Source organism: Schistocerca americana, chromosome 9 (genome assembly GCF_021461395.2).
Source record: "Schistocerca americana isolate TAMUIC-IGC-003095 chromosome 9, iqSchAmer2.1, whole genome shotgun sequence".
NCBI lineage: Eukaryota > Metazoa > Arthropoda > Insecta > Orthoptera > Acrididae > Schistocerca > Schistocerca americana.
In genome coordinates, this window is record NC_060127.1 from 23,536,192 (window position 1) to 23,558,021 (window position 21,830).

The window sequence follows — 21,830 nt, forward strand, 5'->3', positions numbered from 1 at the left end:
CTCACTGACATCTGTATTTGTAAATGGTTATGGGTATCACATGACCATTTAGAAATACAGATGTCAGTGGGGAACAATTAGAGCTCCATCACAGCTCACCTTGTGGCAGAAAGCACATACTCTGCACAGGACCAGAAGCCCCCAACTACCATACACGGCCAGCAATTGGCTTTTTAATAAGAAGAGTACTAAAACATTATTTTCATTCAATTAAAACTCACAGTAATGTTAAAACTATTTCACTGTTTGGACAGTATTATCTAGGATTTTACAGAATGACTAAGCCAGATGCAAAGCTTTCCGCGTAACACCTAGTGTGGGACACTGACAGGATAGGACTGTCTGTAAGGAGGGGTATAAAGATTACAACAGGCTGGGGCAGCTTCTTGTGGGATGTATCTGTTGGTCAGATACCCCCATCTTGAATCTGCTAATACACTATGATACCTATTAGTAGACATTAATATGGGGCGTGTTCACCTTTTGTCTCTATGGCAGTTTAACTCTGCTGGTGATACTTTCAATGATGTGACTTAATGTCTGTGGAGGAATGGCAGCCCATTCTTCCTCAAAAGCTGAAACCAGAAAAGGTAGTTATATTGAGTGCTGGAATTTGGAGCGATGTCGAAATTGTAATTCATGCTAATGGCGTTCCACTGAGTTCAGGTCAGGGCAGGCCATCCATTTCAGGAAAGTTATTGTCCACAAACCATTGTCTCCCAGAAGCCGTGTTATGGTAGAGTGCATGGTCATGCTGATACAATCTATTATCTCTGAAGTGTTCCTATACTGTATGCATTACACAATGTTGTAAAATGTGTTCTTATCCTTCCATATTTAGCATTTTCTTAGGGGCAATAAGGGTATGAGATCCTAACCATGAAAAACACACCATACCATATCACCACCTGCTCCTTACTTCACTGTTGGCACTACACTTAATGGTAGGTAACATTCTCCAGGCATTCGCCAAACCCATATCCTCCCGTCAAACTGCCACAGGGTATAGCATGATCGTCACTCCAAATCACTCATTTCAGTTATCCACTGTCCAGTGGCATTGCTGTTTACACCGCCTGAAGCATCACTTGGCACTGTCTACAGGCACGTTGCTTATGAGAAGTTGCTCGACCACTGTACACCATTCTGTTGAAATCGGTACGTGTGGTTACTTTGCTAGCTTGTCTGCAGGCAGCACTTTGGAAGTCACGAATGATTCCTTCTGCTAATTTCATGCAATTCTTTTACAACCTCCCTCTGCAATGCTTGACTATAACTGTTTGCCAGTCAATGAGGTCTGCCTGGGCTCAGTTCAGCTGTGATTGTTCTTTCACTTTTCCACTTCACAACCACATTGCTAACCTGAATTCTAACGTTGCATCATGGAATTTGTTGTTGACTATTCTCACATTCAGAAGGAACGGCTCATTCTGTGAACAGTAGGTGTAAAAACCAATGATCTTAAACATTGCACAGAAAGCTGCACACTATGTAGTTCATATCATTTTCAGTATGTTGCCAGCAGAACTGAAAATACTGACTGATAAACCCAAAGTATCCAAATTGAAGTTGAAAGGTTTACTTATGGCACACACCTACTCTATACAGGAGTTGCTCACAGTAGTTAAGAAATCGCTCTGTGTGTGTTGTTTATTTTGTTCATTATGTTTTATTGATTCTTTGTTCACAGATTTTCCAATTAACAATCTGTAAATTATGTACTGCCTCATTCCATGATCAAGTAGCTTTGGCTCTCATGGTCCCCACAGAACTATTTTTTTATACACTTATTCCCACATTCATTTACACGACGATTTGAAGATACATCCCTGTATGGAATTGGCATAATTAAAGGTGAATGAAGAGATCTATCTGAATTTTGTCTGTCTTAACTTTGGTTATAGCTGTGAGGAAGCTATAAACCACAAAAGATGATGACAGTGACACACCTATTTCTCATGTGGTAAAAATGTAGTACAGTACATCCCGTATACGACTTGCAGTGGGATTCCAGACCAGAAGGATGAAAGCCTCAGACAGATGAGGAACAGAGACAGATGGAACATCGACTCACTCTGTGCCGTCGTCATTATTTGTGTTCTGTGCTTCCACAGAAATGTCATTGGCCAAGCTGACAAACCTCAGTATAGATCACAGAAGGTATCTCAATTCATTCCAGAATTTGATAAAGATTAAGCCACAAAAATGTAAGCTTTTAGCAGTACATAATAAACACGCTATGATTACTGCAGTTCTACCACACAGTGTACAAACTGACATTGGCACCAATTAAAACCAAGTAAATACAGGCCGACATAACCCAACTTGCGTAAATATTCTAAGCTACAGACAGCATCAATGCTGAGTCGTCTTATTGTGGACAATCTCTAGTCTTCACAAACACAGCAAATGGGGCAATTGTGGAGTATATACAAATAGAAGGATAAAAAGCTCATCCTGCTGTATCAGAAGATATTAGCATGTTGCACACATGGATGAGGGTAAGTGATGGCATAACATTATGCTTGGAAGACTAATACGTAAATAAGCAGTGAAAGGTTGAAGACAGAAGAGATCTCTCGCCTGTGTTTCCTCAGCCAGCTCCTACCTGTTGTCTAACTACATAAGGCCATCAAAATGATCACACAATTGGGTTACAGTGCGGAGGGGGAGTTGGGATGGAGAGGCAGGCCAAAAAGCTGGGATCTATATTGATCACCTTGTTTATGTGCCTTCCTATTGTTCAATAATTCGTCTATACTGCGCGACTGTCTTCTACCCTATGATTGATGGAGTGCAAAGATTTATAGTGCTATATTTCAATGGAAAGAACAACTTATAAGTATCATATAGATTTATCTTAATTAATTTTAGGAAATCTGAAAACATAGACTCACAGGCAAATAGCTTCCACATCACCTGAGGACGGAAAAATTTCATCAAAAAAGAAAGAAAAAGAAAAAAAAATTATCTGTTTTTAGCAAAAATGGGTGATTTTTAATGAAAATGCGAAATTTATAATTTTGCTGTAGCAAAGTGATACAAATCTGAGGATGGCACTTACTAAAATTCACAACTGATAATTATTGAATGTTAAAACTGTATTTGGACTTCAAATCTCCTCAAGTGTAAGGTTCGTGTATAATCTTAAAATGATAGTGCGCTCCCCACATAATGAATTTTGATGCAATGACAAAAATAGCACCAAAATTGGTACAAAAATTATGTAAACTTGGCAAAAACATCAAGTAGGGGTGGGGCGGAGGGAGAGAGATCGAGAGAGAGAGAGAGAGAGAGAGAGAGAGAGAGAGAGAGAGCGCATCTGATTGTGGGGGAAAAGAAGGTAACACTGAAATCAGCCATAAAATAACTGATTTTTTAATGTCCCTAACAATACTACATGTATCACATCCTCCATCTTTTTATTCTTTTGATGATAGTGTCATAGTGTTATGTCTTTATTCCTGCAGTAGAACCAGAACGGCTTTCTTAGTTCACTCACCCAAATAATGCTAGACAAAGGTTTACTATTATATTACTTGTTGTTGAAGCAGTCAATAACTTAGGCTAGCAAAACAAATTACTTTAATTCTTCTAATTAAGAATTCTTGTCGTTATCCCAATAAATTTATTTAACATAATATATGCACTGCATACAGAACAACTCCAACAATACAACTGTATTGTGTGGTAAGTGTTGCAGGAATTTCAAGTCTATAAACAATTTGTGATTCAATTAACTATAACAAGAACACATAACAAATATGCTTAAACATTTGATACATTACACTAGCTTTTAGGTTTAGGCATTGGCTGGGGTACATATGATCAAGCAGGTAAACACTGTTCTCACAAGACCCATAGTAATATGAAACAAAAGTAGATTTTTAGCAGTAAGGAACACACAATTTCATATAATTGCACACATCAATTAGCTACATACAGTTCTCAACTGGGGATTTCAATTTAAACCTCTCTGAAAGAGTTAAAACTGACTATTAAACATATTACATTCTATCACGTAATCTTGTCTTTTATTCTGTGAAGCAGTATAGTCAAATTTAACTTGTCATTGTTAGGCCTGAAGTAACATTCACACATGTAGATAGGGGAAACACTTCATAACCTCATGTACTCCAAACATGCAACATAATTGAACATCACAAAATATACAGAGCACGAAACAGTGCAACCACTTTGCAAAAAAAAAGTCTGAAACTGTCTGTGTAAATACTACATACAAATTATTATAAAATATTTATGATGTTACACACTGATCAGGCTCGGTATATCTGTTTTCTTTTTTTTTTCTTGGTGGGGAGGGAAGTACTCTGCATATTTACATACATTAATAAATGTATATATAATTTTTCTCTTATTTACATTATCTGCTAAGCACAAATTCTGTACATCAAATGTTTTGTGGGACATGAACCTCAAAAATATGTAAAGTTCCATAATTTACATATGAACTCAAAATTCAAAATAGATGTCAACTGAATCAGCAGAAGACTTATTTATTTTGAAAGGCTAAACTGACTGCATGTCATACCAATAAAGCTTGTAAAAAACCATAAAACAGATTATTAAAAGTGACTATTTCAAGTACACTTAATGTCTTTCTCTTATCAGTACAACCACTTTTGCATGGGTGAATACAGGATTCCTTTCTCACTGGACATAGTTTTGCTTAGGTACATCTCGCATCATTTCACTATTCCTAAAAGAAACTGGTTAAAGTTTAAAGACAGTACATTCTGAATGAATTGCATAGGGTTGAAATTCATAAAAACTACTCACTTCTAATTTAAAAATCTCTGTAATCTACTGTATTTCTAATGCAGCACATAATTTGATACAGCAGTACCACATAGTTTGGTGGTTAAGTCTGACAATATGTCATTCCTCTCTGTCACCGTACAGGTCAGTAACTGTTACACACAGGGATATGATGGATGGGGGAAATCACAGCAGTGGAATACAGAGTTCAGTTTTTTTCAGAACATTATTTCTACTTTTTAGTAACAACTTTACAGGCTACTTACAGTCAATCATAGCTGTTTCCACACGAACAAAAAGGGTTACGATTCTCAACAGAAGTGCAGGTAGTATTTTAGTCATTACTGATGGCAAATGTGAAAAATATGTTGTCTGGAAAATTGGTTTGTCAGCAGCAAAAGTAACAGAGCAATAAAGTGACAATCTTCAAATCAGAGACTTTCTCCTCTTTTCATTATCAAACTCATTAGACAATTCTTAGCCACTGAATTGTGTAATAGTCAACGAAATCTCCTGAAAAACAGCTTGCACACTTTATATTAGATTTCTGCAAACCACAAATGATAAAAAATGCATAGCGGTCAAAGTCAAAGCTATTGGCATAATGGAAGTTATAATCTGTGGAAACTGTTGCGTAATGCGTGGCAGTAATTGAGATAATAATGAACAGGGCAGCACACACACATAGTTAAACCATCTATGGAGCTGTACGATTAAGCATCCGCTAATGCTGCTTCTAGAGTACATTTTCAAATCTTAAGATTTATACATATACTATAAACTACAGTTCACAGATTACTACTGAGGAACAAATGAAGGGAAACATTGCTTTTCTTCCCCGTGCATCACACTAGGAGCCTTAAAATGTAAATGATTACCTAATGAGGGAACAGTCACACATTTCCAGGAAAACAGTAACATGTAATTAGACACAAAAAATGCAGACAGTTTCACTTTAGCAAAAAATGTTCAACTGTAAGAATTACACTAATCTCCTGAACAAATATTTTATTTTTTTACATGCAGTGACAGAGAGAACAGGTCTTTTCAGAATTTCATTTGCAACATAGCTATAGGTGCTTCAATCTCCATCCTTAATCACTAGGCACAGCCACAATCAAAACTAACAACTTTTATACATATCATGCTATAGTTATAACGACATATGTACAACCGTCACAGAAACCGTTTTACTTAAGTAAATCCCAACAAGTGACTGACAAGAGTGCTCTTAACAGCACAGCATTCAAATTAACGTGTTGTTGGAGGAAGAAGGGGGTGTACAAATTTCAGGAACACACCCTCTGAGTCCACAGTGCTTAGTGACCCAGTGCCAATGGGTTCATCGAAGCCAATGACTACCTCCGCTCCTTCCCCTTCGAGGATTTACACTTCCGACACCTCATGTAGCTGCTGCACCTTCCCCCACCTGTGCCAATCGTGCCCTCAGTGCTGCATTTTCCCGTTTCAGCTCTTCATTCTGCCTTCTCAACTGTTCCAGTTCCTTTTCACGATGACGTGCAGTGTCTGTCATGTGGATGTTGGCTTCGCGCAGCTCATTTATGTACTCGCAGGCCTTCGCCAGAATTCCACCTTTGCTCTGATAGACAATACAGGAATCATAAATTTAGTATAAGCAGAACAATTTTATTCTTCATGCATATTTCATAAATCCACAGATGCAAGGATGCAGAACAAGTCAAAACACGTATTTTATTCCTGCATGTCATTTATATATCATTAATATAGATATCACATATTGTGATACATGCAAACTGTCTATCATTCACACAAAGATAAAAGGGATCTAAATATGTGCTGCAGAATATCATTAAGTAATTACATAAAGATTTCTCCAATAGTATGTTGAACTTAAGAGACTGGTAGAAGAAAGTGCTAATCTCAATTTAGCAGTAGTTAGGATGATCACTTGTGTTTTCGTATAGTAACAAATAGTTACATATGTACTACTAGAATATGGCTGTCTAAAATATACATTGCTTTGTAAAAATGTGTGTGTGTGTGTGTGTGTGTCCATATAGTTTATTATCTTTAGATCTATAAATGACATATCCTAATATAATAAATCCAAAGTGGCACTGTCAAGAGAGAGAAACAAAATTATATAAACACTGTCCAACAGCTAGTTAATTTTGTTTGTGTATCTTGATTATGCCACCGTGGCTTTGTTATATTAGGGTATATTTTAACAATATAGGAAAAGACAGATTGCTACTTGCTGAAAGATCAAGTTGCAGACAGGCACCATCAGAAGTCTTAATTGTGCCTGCAACAACTTAATGTGTAATCTTTACAGTAAGTAGCAATCTATCTTTTGCCACATTTCTGGTATTCCTAATTGGGGTTTCCACTGCAAGATTTAGGAGGAATTAGTGAAGTTCAGTGGAAGGCAGGCCAGGTGAATACATGGTTGTAAATACAAAATCAAATAGGGGTAATAAAGAATAAGAAAATAGGAGTGCGGGTAAGCTACTACGGGCAATTTAGAGAACACATTATTCTAGACAAGACAGAAACAAAGCCAACACTTGCCATAGTAGTACAAGTTTATATGTCAACTAGCTATGCAGATGATGAAGAGATTAGAGAAATGTACAGTAAGGCAAAAGAAATAATTCAAGAAGAAGGAACAGATTTCAAACATTTATTGCTTCCAAACTACAGAAAATAGGAACACAATCCAACATTCCTGGGAAGAGAAAAGTTCAAATTTTTATGCATTCAGTGTGAGCACCATGTGTTACTCGACATATGTCGAAATAATGGCTCAAATCCAGCCACACGCAAAGCAGCTGATCTCTTGTTATTGTATTCGTATGTTCAACAATGCAATGTCGCAGACTTTATTGTCAGGAATGAGGGAATAAAAACACAGTCTTTTATGTAACCCCACAGATAGAAGTAACACGGTGTGAGCTCTCCAGAACTCACACCTTGTGACTTACCTGTGGGGTTATGTAAAAGACTGCATTTTTATCCTCCTCAGTCATACCACTCTTGAAAATCTATGGCACTACATTGTTGAAGCTGTGAATTCAGTGAGACCAAATGCTCCGTGTGTGGCAGGAAATGATCCACCATTTTGACATCTGTTGTGTAACATATGGTGCTCACATTGAATACATAAAAATTTGAACTTTTCTCTTTCCAGGAATATTGGATTGTGTTTCTATCTTCTGTAGGCTGGAAGCAATGAATGTTTGAAATCTGTTCCTTCTTTTAGAATAGCTGTCTTATTTTAAACAGATCTGAATATTTTCACCACTAAGCAGAATTATACTCTGATAATTTTTGTCACCGCAGACTGCAATAAAAGAAACAAATTTTACATTCATCATGATGTTACAGATTGTGGTAGTAGTACGTGTTGTAGAACGTAAACAAAGTGTTTGATACACTACATGCAACTAGCACAGGAACAGTGAACGCAAATGTGAAAAATACGTACCTGTCTCACTTTAAATAAGAAAATCACCTGCCTATACGATATGAGGTGTTTTCAAGCCCAAACTCTTAACGAACTTGTCAACAATTTATTACCTCCTAGGGCTTGTACCAATTTGAATTGAGTTATAGAATTTGGTGCTACTGTATTTCACACGTTTTTGAACTAAGTTGAAGTCACAGTGCAGGTCACATTTCCTTCTAGTATTATGACATCTACAGCTTTTAGTCTGGTGGTTAGCGTCTCTGCCTCTAGATCGTGGAGTCTCTAGATTTTAAGAGATTTTCTTTGCTCGGGAACTGAATGTTTGTGTTATCCTCCCCATTTCACATCAATATGCAAGTCACTGACGTTGCATCAAATAGAGGCTATAATCTTGTGACCGAATAACTGCAAATGGAATCCAGCCAGTAATGCCATTCATTCTGTGGAATGTTTCATTTCTTTCATGGTGAGAATGGTTCCCAATTATGAAGTTCATGACTGAGCAGACTGTAGCAGGAAATTTTTTAAGGCACACCACACTATTCTGGTAAGCCCCTTATGTTCAATAAATACTTTTTTATGCTGGTGAGTCACTCCAAAACCTAATTTTGTAACACATAAGAGAGAAGAAATAACCAAAATAGGCAGAGCTTGAGATACGTGTATCTCCAATGTTGGAAATTATCTACAGCTCCATCAATACTCCGCATGACACTTCACAGTGTCTGGTGGAAGATACTTTTCTGTACCAGTGTCACTTCCCTTTCCCTGTTCCAGCTGCAGATGGTTCGCAGGAAGAAGGATTGCTGGCAAGCCTGTGTGGGCTCTAAGCTCTCTAATTTTATCTCCACAGTGTTTCTGCGATATACATACAAGAAAACAACATATTGGCTAACTCTTTCAGGACCTTACACTCTCTGAACTTTAAAAAGGAAACCAAATTGTGATGCAGAATGTGTCTCTTGCAGCATCTGCGCTGGAGTTGGGTAAGCTCCTCTGTGATGTTTTTGGGCTTACTAAATTAACCTAAACAAATTGTGCGGCTCTTCTTTGGATCTTCTCTGTATCCTCCATCAATCCTATGTGGTATGGATCTCAGTTTGACAAGCAGTGTTTCCAGTGAGCTACTTTCTTTGTTGATGGAGTACATTTCCTGAGGATTCTTCCAATGAATCTCAGTCTGACACCTGCTGCACCTGCAATTTCATGTAGTCATTCCACTTCAAATCGCTCCGTATGCATACTCTTAGGTATTTTATGGAAGAGACCCCCTTCTAGTGGTTGTTCTGCTATTGCGTTTTCATTAATCACAAGTCTTTGTGTATATGTACTCTTAATACATTACATTTTTTTATGTTGACAGTCAATTGTCTCTCCCTGCAGCAAGTGCCAATTGTCAGCAGGTCTCACTGTATTTTGCTACAATTTTCTAACGTTTCGACTTCTCTGTATACAACAGCATCATCTGTGCAACGCCTCATTGTATTTCCGGTGATACGGACTAGGCCGTGTGTGTGTGTGTGTGTGTGTGTGTGTGTGTGTGTGTGTGTGTCCTTTCGTCTTTCCCTCTCCTTCCCTCTTTCCTGACGAAGCAACCGTCGGTTGGTTGCGAAAGCTAGAATTTTGTGTGTATATTTGTGTGCCTATCGACGTGCCAGCACTTTCGTTTGGTAAGTCACATCATCTTTTTTTTTTTAGATATATTTTTCCCACATGGAACGTTTCCCATATATATACATATGACTATAATAGAAGGAAACATTCCACGTGGGAAAAAATATATCTAAAAAACAAAGATGATGTGACTTACCAAACGAAAGCGCTGGCACGTCGATAGACACACAAACACAAATATACACACAAAATTCTAGCTTTCGCAACCAACGGTTGCTTCATCAGGAAAGAGGGAAGGAGAGGGAAAGACGAAAGGATGTGGGTTTTAAAGGAGAGGGTAAGGAGTCATTCCAATTCCAGGAGCGGAAAGACTTACCTCAGGGGGAAAAAAGGACGGGTATACACTCGCGCGCGCACACACACACACATATCCATCCACACATATACAGACACAAGCAGACATATTAAAAGGCAAAGAGTCTTTAAATATGTCTGCTTGTGTCTGTATATGTGTGGATGGCTATGTGTGTGTGTGTGTGTGTGTGTGTGTGTGTGTGTGTGCGCGCGCGCGCGCGCGCGCGCGCGAGCCAGCGAGCGAGCGAGTGTATACCTGTCCTTTTTTCCCCCAAGGTAAGTCTTTCCGCTCCCGGGATTGGAATGACTCCTTACCCTCTCCCTTAAAACCCACTTCCTTTCGTCTTTCCCTCTCCTTTCCTCTTTCCTGATGAGCCAACAGTTTGTTGCCAAAAGCTTGAATTTTGTGTGTATGTATGTGTCTGTTTGTGTTTCTATCGACCTGCCAGCGTTTTCGTATGGTAAGTCACATCATCTTTGTTTTTTATTTATATATATATATATATATATATATATATAATGAAAATAACGATCCTGTAACACTCCCCTGGGGCACATCCAAATTTACTTTTATGTCTGAAGAATTTTTTCCAGTGAGGATTACATGCTTCGTTCCGTTTTCTAGAATCTCTCAAGTTCAGTCGCACAGTTTGTCTGATATTCTCATTTCTCTTATTTTGTCCATTGGGCTGCAGTGCCAGACTGTATCCAAATCTTTCTGAAAGTCAAGGTACATGCTATCTACTTAGGCACCTGCACTGATACTTGGGTCTTCAGAAATGTCATAATACACAAGCATGAAACAGGTTCCAAAATTTTAAACAGATGCCCTTCAGATAAGAAAGCCTATAGTTTTGTGTACCTTTTTGATGATAATTTTTGAAAATAAACTGACCTGTGTTTTTTCCAATTCTTAGGAATGCTATGCTTTTCTAGAGCCCCAAGGTACATTGCTGCTATGAAAGGAGAAAGTTCTTTCACATACCCTTTGTAGAATGTAACTGGTATCCTGTCACACCCAGTGGCCTTTCCTCTGTTGAACGGTTTTTGTTGCTTTTATATCCCTTGGTCACTTATTTCAACATCTGTCTTTTTGTCATTTGTGTGAAGATTTAAAGGAGAAACTACATTACGCTTCTCCTCTGTAAAATGATTTTGGAATAGATATTTAGTATTTCCGTCTTTTCTGTATTATCCTCCAAATCTCTAACAGTCAAAGTGTCTGAACAGATGGGTTTAAACTGTTTACCGATTTAACACAAGACCAAACTTCTTCGTAAGACCAAACTTCTTAGGCCTCTCTGTCAAGTTTGCAAAGAGTGTTTTACTTTTGAATTAACTGAACAGTTCATGCATGGCCCTCCTTATGCTAATTTTGGCTTCATTTGCTTTTTGTTTGTCTGTGTCTTTCGGTTATGTTTAAATTTGCAGTACAGCTCTCTTGGCTTTGTTTTGTTTTAGTGTGCAAAACACATGGCCATCTCAAACTGGAGAAAATGAAGAGGAATTAAAAATGACTACACATCAATCCCAATCAATGGAAGAGAAGACAGCTGAAAACAAGGACATGGAGAAAGATCTATAAAATACACCCTAGAGAAATGGAGGTCCAGAACTAAAAATTAAGTGGCCTTCACCATATTGCTACAATAGATAAAAAGTAAAACGTGGTCAACGGCCTGCACGTCATTTGCTAAAATGGCCGATAACTCAGACGGCAATCACAATTGAGAACATACGTGGTTAAAAAAAAAAAGGGTCATTCTGCGAGGAAACTGCAGAATGGTGAACTGTCAAAAGCTGAGCACAATGTGCACAAAGTGGTGGGGGAGCACCACTTACCAAATGGCTGTGGCTCGAAAGACAGTGCCCAATAGGCAACCTAGCTAAAATGATCTCCTCGCGGCGAGAGGAGGTTGTCCAAGCTGATGGGAGAGGCTTAATTCCACAGAACTTGTTCCCATGAAAGGAGTACGAGTGGTGATGCCAAAGTGACATCACTTGCTGGCAGACAGCAACACAGAGATCATCGGAAGGAAGGTAAGAACCAGCGGGCTGAGATTTGAGGACTGCAGCCTTGGCAGCAGCCTCATTTCCTGGCAGGCAGACATGACCAGGAACCCACATAAACATCACAGTGGCTCCATCGAGAGTGAGCAAGTGACATTTTTCTTGGACCCATTGCACTAAAGGATGGGCAGTGTACAGTGCACAGACTTTGAAGGACACTCAGTGAGAGTGAGCAGAGGACACAATTGAAAAAAATGTGTGTCACCAGATGTACTCCGTGGCCTGACAGGGCAAAGAGTTCAGTTGCAAATACTGAGCAGTGTACCAGTAGCCGATATTGAAAGACACAGGTGCTAATGACGAAGGCACACCCGACCTCACAGCAGTCCCAGAGCCATTAGTGTATACAAGGTACCATCGCGGAGTTCCATGTGAAGGTCATGAAACTGAAGGTAATAGAGCGAGGCTTGGAGTAGTGTCCTTAGGAAGAGAATGAAGGCCAAGGTTAACATGGGCCGCTTCAAGTAGTCAAGATGGTGAAGGGTTCACACCCACAGGGAAAGTTGGAGGGAGCGTGAAGTTAAGCTGCCGTAGCATGTGCCGAAAGCGGACTCCAGGAGGTAACTGAGAAGAGGGACGTGCCCCGTATTGGTGAGTAAAGGAATCGTCAAAGGAGGCGGCACAGGATGGGTGGCCACGCATGGCAGACAAATGTGGTGCATACCTGCCGAAGAGAAAGTCACGGCGGTAGTTCAGCAGCTTTGGCATACAGACTCTGAACTGGGATGGTGAAAAAAGTGCCAGTGGCCAAACAGATGCCACGATGGTGGATAGTGTTGGGATGGCATAAGAGGGATGGACGTGCAGACGCATAAACAAAGCACCCACAGTTGAGTTTCGAAGGGACCAGATACCCATACAAAAGGAGGAGAGTGGTTCAATTGGCACTCCAGGAAGTACCCTAGAGGACATGTAGAACATTGAGGAACCGTGCACAGTGGGCTGGCATGTAAGACACATGGGAAGACCAAGAGTGTTTCCCATCAAGCACGAGTCCCAGGAATCTCTTAGTTTCAACTAATGGAAGGGCAACAGGCCAAAGTTGTAAAGATGGTGGGAGAAACCATTTGTGCCACCAGAAATTCATACTGACGGTTTTGTCAGTGGAAAAACTACAGCCATTGTCGATGCTTCAGGAGTAAAGACGTTCAAGACATCGCTGAAAACACCGCTCAGTGAGACAGATCCGTGGAGAACTGCAACAGGTGGCAAAATAGTCAACAAAAAAGGGAGCTGGAGATGCCTGGCAGGAGACAGGCCATTATAGGATTAATGGCAACAGCAAAGAGGACGACGCTCAGGACGGAACACTGAGACACACCGTTTTCCAGGATCAAGGTGTCCGACAAGGCAGAACCCACACTCATCTTGAAAATGCATGTCTTTTAAAAGTTCCTGAAGGAACCAGGGCAGGCGGCCATGGAAGGCCCACATATAAAGAGTACGACAATACCAGTTCTCCAGCAGGTGTCCGAGGCCTTCTCCAAATCGAAAAACACAGCCACATGCTGGGATTTCCACAGAAAACCATTCATGACATGTGTGGACAAAGTAACAAGATTGTCTACAGAACGCCGCACTCTAAATCCACACTGTGCATTCGTTAGTAAATTGCAAGACTTGAGCCACCATACCAGTCAGGCATGAATCATACGTTCAGTCACCTTGCAAACACTGCTGGTGAGAGAGATGGGGTGGTAGCTAGAAGGAAGGTTTTTGTTCTTATGGGGCTTAGGTATGGGTATGACAGTGGCATCACGACAAAGACAAGGAAATGTGCCCTCTGCCCAGATGCGGTTGTATGTGTTAAGCAGAAAGTGCTCTGCAACATCTGAATGTTAACATCATCATTTCACCCTGGGAAGGAGGACTGGGATGAAGTGAGAGTGGGATCTAGCTCCCTCATAGTAAAGACAGCATTGTAGCACTCACGATTCTGAGAAGAGAAGGGTGCTGCCCGAGCCTCCTCCAATCGTTTCCAATGGACGATGTTGGGAAGATAGTGGGACGATAGTTAAAAATGCGGAGAGCACATCTCCGCATGTGAATTGCGTTGCAGCATGCCTAAGTCACCCAAGAAACCGGACACTGTGCGGTAAAGAGGAAGTCCAAGGAATGGAATGTTCTGCGGCGGTAATGATAATGTTTGTAAGATATTCTACCTGGTCATCACAATTGGGGAAATGATGTTTGTCAAAGGTTGCCAGAGAGAAGTAAAGCATCCAATCGGCATTAGTAAGCTGCCTTTTGGGTGTGCATGTAGGTGGAATAGGTGTCAGCAAATGGATAGCACACGGGAAATGGTCGCTCAAGTATGTGTCAGAGAGAAAGGACCACTCGAGACGAAGGGCAAGCTGGGCAGAGCAGAAGGACAAGTCCAAATGGGAATGGGTGTGCATGGAGTCTGAAAGGAATGTGGATGCTCTTGTGTTAAGGCAGAAGAGGTTAAGGTGATTAAGAAGATCAGCCAAGAGGGCACCTCTCTGACAGATGCTGGGAGAATCCCAAATGGGATGGTACGCGTAAAGTCACCGAGCAGTGCAGAAAGGGGTGAAGCAGCTGCCCAATAAGCTGGAGGAAGTCAGCCCTGGTGACATTGAATGATGGAGTGATGTAAGTGGTACAAAGGTCAAGTGAGGAAGCAAAATGCTAACTGCAACAGCTAGAAGGCGGGCAGTCAGGGAGATGGGTTGACTATGAATGTCATCCCATATCAGCACCATGAACCCCCCACGAGTTGGAATGCCATCCTCAGGGAAGGTCAAAACGGACCGGGAAGAAATGCGAGAGCTCAAAGCAATCGTGAGGATGCAATTTTGTTTCCTGAAAGCAGGGAACAAATGGATGCTGTGATTCTAAGAGCAGCCATGAATTATCTTTGTTGGATCAAAGACCACGAACATTCCACTGAAGGAGAATCATGATGAGGAAAAAATGAAGAGATGTTACCTGAGTGGCTGCCAAGAACAAGCCTTTGAAGACTCGCTGCTACAGGGCACAGAGGGAAGAAGATACTGCTCGATGAGGTCTACAGAAGCGTCAGCATTCTCCTGTCCGCCTGCAAACTCTAGGGTAGAAAAATGGTTGGTTATGCGCAACGGTGACAAAGAGGTCAGCTGGGTGAGGGTATTACATGGCAACCCTGTCTAAGAGGATCTTTGAGTCTGCGAAGGAGATGACTCTTCGCCCTTGTTTGATTTCTTGGAGCCCTTCTGGTTAGTAGAAGACTCAGATGTTAGTTGGCTGGAGGGACGTAGGAAGTCTTCACGAGAGTATCCCTTCTGTCGAAATGGTCTGCTGGTTATGTAGATGGTGACTTCGCCCCATGAAGCGACAGCCCGGTGGCATGCTCCACGTCTGGAGGAGGAGACAGGGGCACTACCTTGAGGCTGGGTGATTTCACAACCACGGTGCTGAATTTGAGGTTGCACGTCTGCATGGCGATGTCCTTTGTGGACAAGACATAGCGAGAACAATACTGAAGGTGCCAAATGGTTGGTATGTATGTATGTATGTATGTATGTATGTACCGAACTGGGGACCTAGAAACAATGGAGATGTTTCATCTCCGCTGTAGCCCACAGTGGTGCACAACCCCACAAAAGGGTGCAGCAGTCCACTGACCCCACTGCTGCCCCACACCAAACCCAGGGTTATTGTGCGGTTTGGCCGCCAGTGGACCCATTCCGGGAATGTCTCATTCCAGACTAGTGTAACCACAATGTTCGCGTGGTAGAGTAATTATGGTGTATGCGCACACGGAGACAATGTTTGCACAGCAATTGCCGACATAGTGTAACTGAGGCGGAATAAGGAGAACCACACTGCATTTGCCTTAAAAGCCATCCACAGGCTGGCTAGCACACCGGACCACCAGGTGAATTTGTACCGGGGACCGGCACGCCTTCCTGCTCAGGACGCAGAGTGTTATACCGCACAGCTAGCTGGGCAGGCTGCCAGATGGTAGAATGCAGGGTTTCTGACTAGGCAACAACTTGTGAGCATCTTTGCTTTCATAGCAGCTTTCTAATGTTGAACCATGGTAGGTCTTTTGCATCCCTCACAACTTTGCTCCGCACATACCAGTCTAAAGCGTACTGTATAATGCTCTTTAACTTTGCCCACTGATGCTCAACATTGTTAGTGCTGGAATGCAATGTTCAGGTAATCTGTCTCCAGTCACTCTTGCTAAACAGAAAAATCTTCCTGCCTCTCACTGTATTCCTATTTACAACTTTATTCAATGATGTTGATAGGGCCCTATGATCAGCTTTCATGCAGAGTCGAAAATTTGGGTCCGTGTAGCAGCTGATCTAAGATGATACCTTCACAAGTCGGTTCTCTGAATACCCGCAACTGATTAACTTTTCGGATAAGGCACTTAGAGCAATTTCGCACATTACAATGTCCCTACTTCCTGTGCTAATCTCTGCCTGTTAGTAAAACTTGACCAAGAAATGTAAGTGAAACATTCTCCAAGCTTCCCCTCAACAGGTTTGTCAATACTGCTGCTGAGATGTGGGTCTATAAACACATCCATTGACCATATCTGATTCATCTTTAACACTTGTCTTCACACAAATTATTTCACATTCTGAATCTGTAGTAATCTCAGTAGATATTATATTTTGTTTACTTCTATAAGCATGCCTCCACCATGATAGTTCTGCTTCTACTCTCTGCAAGTGAGGCTAGTTCTCTTAACCAAATCAGCTGGCCACCTGTAGGAACTGAAGATGGCCTGTGAACCCAACTGGTAGACATTCATGCTGTCATGAGCCCCAACTTGCAGCCAAGTGCACCCAGTGCACTCAATCACTGCCAGCAGAGCCTCTTTCACACCTCTGACAATATCCCCCAGCAATTACAGTGGATACTGGCCTCTTTCCCGATGTGTTGGCTATTTCCCTGAGGGGCTCCGTCACCTGCCTAACATTGCAGATCCCAATGACAAGCAATCCCACCCTCTGCATTTATCTGGATATCTCCGGAAGGTCGGCCAAGGTTCCAACAGGCAGGGCAACTTGTGCTGGCTCAGACTTACTGTCAGCAGTCGGCAATACCTCAATCCCATTCTTGTCAGATTCCACAGCTGCCTATGGATATGTAATCTATTCAAAACCTTTCGATATCTTCTGTCTCATTCATTCACATATACCACCATTGCTTGGAATGACCTGCAAAGTGCAAAATTCTCTCCGGCATGTTCTCCTTTATCTCACCAAATGCATACTATCCTAGTCTTTTTTTCCCTCTTCTTTTTCATACTAACAAATTCACACCTCCAATCACAATTCGACTTTTGTGTCCCTTAATGCACTGAATAATTGCTCTTATCCCATCATACATTTTTCAGTTTCTTCACCCGCAGAGCTAGTAGGGACCTACTAGTTCTGTGAGAGCTCTTGCCTTCTTCTCTATCTTGACTACGATAATGAAATCACTATGCTGTTTATAGTAGTCAACCTGCATCTCTAGTTTGTTTAATTATAGTCCTACACCATTTTGTATTGATATCCCTATTTTCTCCTGCCACTGAACTTCAGTAATTCCCACTGTATCCAACTTAAACCTACGCATTTTTCTTTTCAAATTTTCTAACCTATTCACTCAATTAATGGAGCCAACATTCCTAACTCTAACCTGCAGAAGACCAATTTTTTTCTGATGACTACTTCCTCCCGAGGAGCTTTTGCCTGGAAATCCAATAGGGTAACTATTTTACCCTCTAAATGTTTTACCCGTGAGAACGCCATCATCCTAAAGTACACAGTGTGTCCTTGTGAAATATTACTGCACCTACCACAGCTCCACTTCAGAAATCATAAGTTAGCCTGCCCTCTCTACAGATACCTCACCAGTGTGGTTGCACCTACGGTATATTTATGAGTTATATATATTGTTGAAGCACACAAGCCACCCCACAATGGCAAAGTCTGTGTGTGTGTGTGTGTGTGTGTGTGTGTGTGTGTGTGTGTGTAGGTAGGGAGGGGGAGGGGAAGGGGAATGACACAAAGGTGCTGGCTTGCCAGTTATAATGAATAGCTATTTTTTCTTCTCTGTTGTTGGTGATAAAGATTTACTTGACTGCACTGGTATTTTTCAAATAAAATTCTGAGCCCTGTTAACAGAACGTTTGATTTTGATGTAACTAAGGTGACAAAACAACAGTGGTCCTAGCCTCCCGTTGCCCACATCGAAACTGAGTTTATTGTGTAGTATCTCTTCCCATGTAATTTTAGAAAAGCCAACCATTAAAACCAAAGAGTAGTAGGAGCACCTCTGCTACATCTGTTAGCTACAATTTATTCAGAAATTAATGAACCAAATATTGTGTGTCTTGTCCTCAAATGGAATTTGGGAATGGAATTTGGGACATTACTGCTAGTTACACACCCGCTACCTACCATGTAGGTAACAGGACTTTTCAATTCTTGAATGTAGACACTCAGTATGTTGAAAGCATTACTATCGAGGCACATTTGTAATTTTGCTTTGAACCTGTTTAAAATTCCTATTTCATGTTTTTTGTTAGATGGGAGCTTGTTGGATACAACTGTATCGAAGTCGGTAACACAACTCTAAGATCTAGACAAGGAAGTCAAGTGTACATTAATTTGTTTTGTATTGTGGTTGTGTAGGTCACAGCTCCTGTGAAAATGGTTTATACTGCAAAAAGGAAGAGTAAATGGAGAGAGAGAGAGAGAGAGAGAGAGAGAGAGAGAGAGAGAGAGAGAGAGTGTTACAAGATCCTTAGAAAGAACCCTGAAATATGTACAGTTATCTACCTCACGCCATACTGTTATTGCTCACTGCCACTGAATTATTAATACTATATTTACTTTGCATGTACTGCCTCACATGATGATTTCATATGGAAAATAGTAAAAGTATGCAACATAAGCCAACATCTTGTCCTTCGATGAGCACAATGATTTTGGTGCTTGGTTCCATTTAAGCTAGGAACATTGGACGGAAAAGTTTTGTTTTAGTCCATACCAGCAGCCATTTGTATAGCCATTCTGATATCTGACTGTAGCTATATTACAGTATATTAAGCAACGTTTTAATGTCAAACTGGAGCTGGTGCCAACAAAGAACTCCTCAACTGCTGGTTCAAATTTGGTCCAACGGTGTATCCGACCTTGGTCTAAGAAAAGTTTAAATTGTTTGAAAAATCTGGCTTCTTTTGGGTTTCATGTGCAAAAACTACGTTTTTTGAGAGGTTCTTTACACACACCACTTCTATGCCTTAAACCTGTGTGAATCAGTTCAAATTTTGTAAGAAGTTAGACAAACACATGTAATTAATGGCTGTCCTGCACTGTGAAAGCTTTATCTGTCACAACAATATGACAATCTAAAGTTGCACATAAAATGTATGTAAAATCCAGTTTCGTGCTAATCTCACATGCTGAGAAGTTTTAAAGCAACACACATGATGATAAAAAAATGTATTCTTACAATAATTAAAGAAGCATTTGCAATAATCTTTCATCACTCAGGTTTTATGCGCGAAAAAGCATGCATCTGCACATGAAACAGTGTTTCATAGAAATACATTGCATTTTAAGAGTTGCATTTGGACATAACCGGTTTTTAATTATTACAGTTGATTATCATTTCACTTCTTATATGTTTAAGATTTTATTCACCAGTGGCTAAAAATAACTGATAAAATGTACAAGCACTGTTTTGCATGTTCAACCAAACCAGACTTATGCCCGGCCCTCTACAAAAAGATATATTGTTTAACGGAGCATTTAAACCTTTATCAATGACCAGGCATAAAATTGAACTAACCCAAAAATTGCTTCACAGTTCTTTTCTCAGCATTTAAGTTTGCTTTTTTGTGTGCACTGTATAAAGAATTTATGGTTATTTTTGATATGTTTGTGTATACAGTCTCATATGTATATGACTAAAATGTGTGTAAAGAAAAAGAACAAAATTTAAAAAATTGAAACTAAAACACAAAACCTCCTGCAGGCATGTGACCTTGACGAGGGAGTAAAGCTCGTGTGCTCTGAGGACACATTAAGCTATACTGGACAGCTTCAGCTATAGCAGGCAGGTAACTGTAGAGACGTCAAAGTAACAATGCCCAGCTCAAGCAACATGGTCCAAAAGACAATTAAAGACTTGTACCCGATTGATTGTCATCTGAATGAACAAAAAACAACATTGGTTGCAAAGCTATGGTGGGCTAATATCAAAATTATGGTACAGTAAAAGTTGGGAACCACAATAAAATATTATACACTGTTTACTACAGCTGGGGAATTTTCAGGATTTTGGGCACAGGATCAGGGACGTTAGGTGTACCAACATCTTGCAGCTGAGAGGTTAACTTGTAAAAAAAGTGCAAATGTGTCTTTGAAGCTACCATGTAAGTCAAAAAGCTAGTTCCCTTCTTTCATATCCCTAACTCTGCCGAGGACATGTTCACCTTTTTTGTGCTATGATAAAAGCAGTTTTCATTCTGGTTACTTTATGTTTCTGCTAAGTTGTAACTTGTTATCCAAATGGACACCAAGGAATTTTAAATAATCATTAATGTCTACTTCTGGTGCTGGCAGATTACTGTTACAGGAAGATCTGCAGCAGATAGGCACTTGGTGCAGGGAGTGGCAACTGACCCTTAACATAGACAAATGTAATGTATTGCGAATACATAGAAAGAAGAATCCTTTATTGTATGATTATATGATAGCGGAACAAACACTGGTAGCAGTTACTTCTGTAAAATATCTGGGAGTATGCGTGCGGAACGATTTGAAGTGGAATGATCATATAAAATTAATTGTTGGTAAGGCGGGTACCAGGTTGAGATTCATTGGGAGAGTGCTTAGAAAATGTAGTCCAAAAACAAAGGAGGTGGCTTACAAAACACTCGTTCGACCTATACTTGAGTATTGCTCATCAGTGTGGGATCCGTACCAGATCGGTCTGACGGAGGAGATAGAGAAGATCCAAAGAAGAGCGGCGCGTTTCGTCACAGGGTTATTTGGTAACCGTGATAGCGTTACGGAGATGTTTAAGAAACTCAAGTGGCAGACTCTGCAAGAGAGGCGCTCTGCATCGCGGTGTAGCTTGCTCGCCAGGTTTCGAGAGGGTGCGTTTCTGGATGAGGTATCGAATATATTGCTTCCCCCTACTTATACCTCCCGAGGATATCACGAATGTAAAATTAGAGAGATTAGAGCGCGCATGGAGGCTTTCAGACAGTCGTTCTTCCCGCGAACCATACGCGACTGGAACGGGAAAGGGAGGTGATGACGGTGGCGCGTAAAGTGCCCTCCGCCACACACCGTTGGGTGGCTTGCGGAGTATCAATGTAGATGTAGATGTCTGAAATTGCAAATCTGAGTCTTTGGAAAATTACGGTTTAAACACTTGGCTGTGAACCACTAGTAGATCTGCTCAGCTATCATCTGAGTTGTTTCTGGCACACGTTGAGTTTGTACCTTTGATTAGTCTGCTAGCCCTGGATAGTCTCACGATCCTGATTTCAGCCAAAAAGATGTATGTGCAGTGATTCATGATGAGGTGTGAACAAGTA

The 21,830-nt window shown here is 40.7% G+C and overlaps 1 protein-coding gene across 3 annotated transcripts in view; it reads right to left on the reverse strand.

Annotated features, from left to right (window-relative positions):
- Positions 1–4,280: 4,280 nt before the first annotated feature.
- Positions 4,281–21,830, reverse strand: part of LOC124550861 (upstream stimulatory factor 2) — a 55,142-nt gene continuing 37,592 nt past the window's right edge. For all 3 annotated transcript variants that reach the window (XM_047125601.1, XM_047125602.1, XM_047125600.1), the window contains one exon: positions 4,281–6,379. In XM_047125601.1, the coding sequence (XP_046981557.1) occupies positions 6,182–6,379 (198 nt within the window). In that variant the 3' untranslated portion in view covers positions 4,281–6,181. The remainder of the gene's footprint in view (positions 6,380–21,830) is intronic.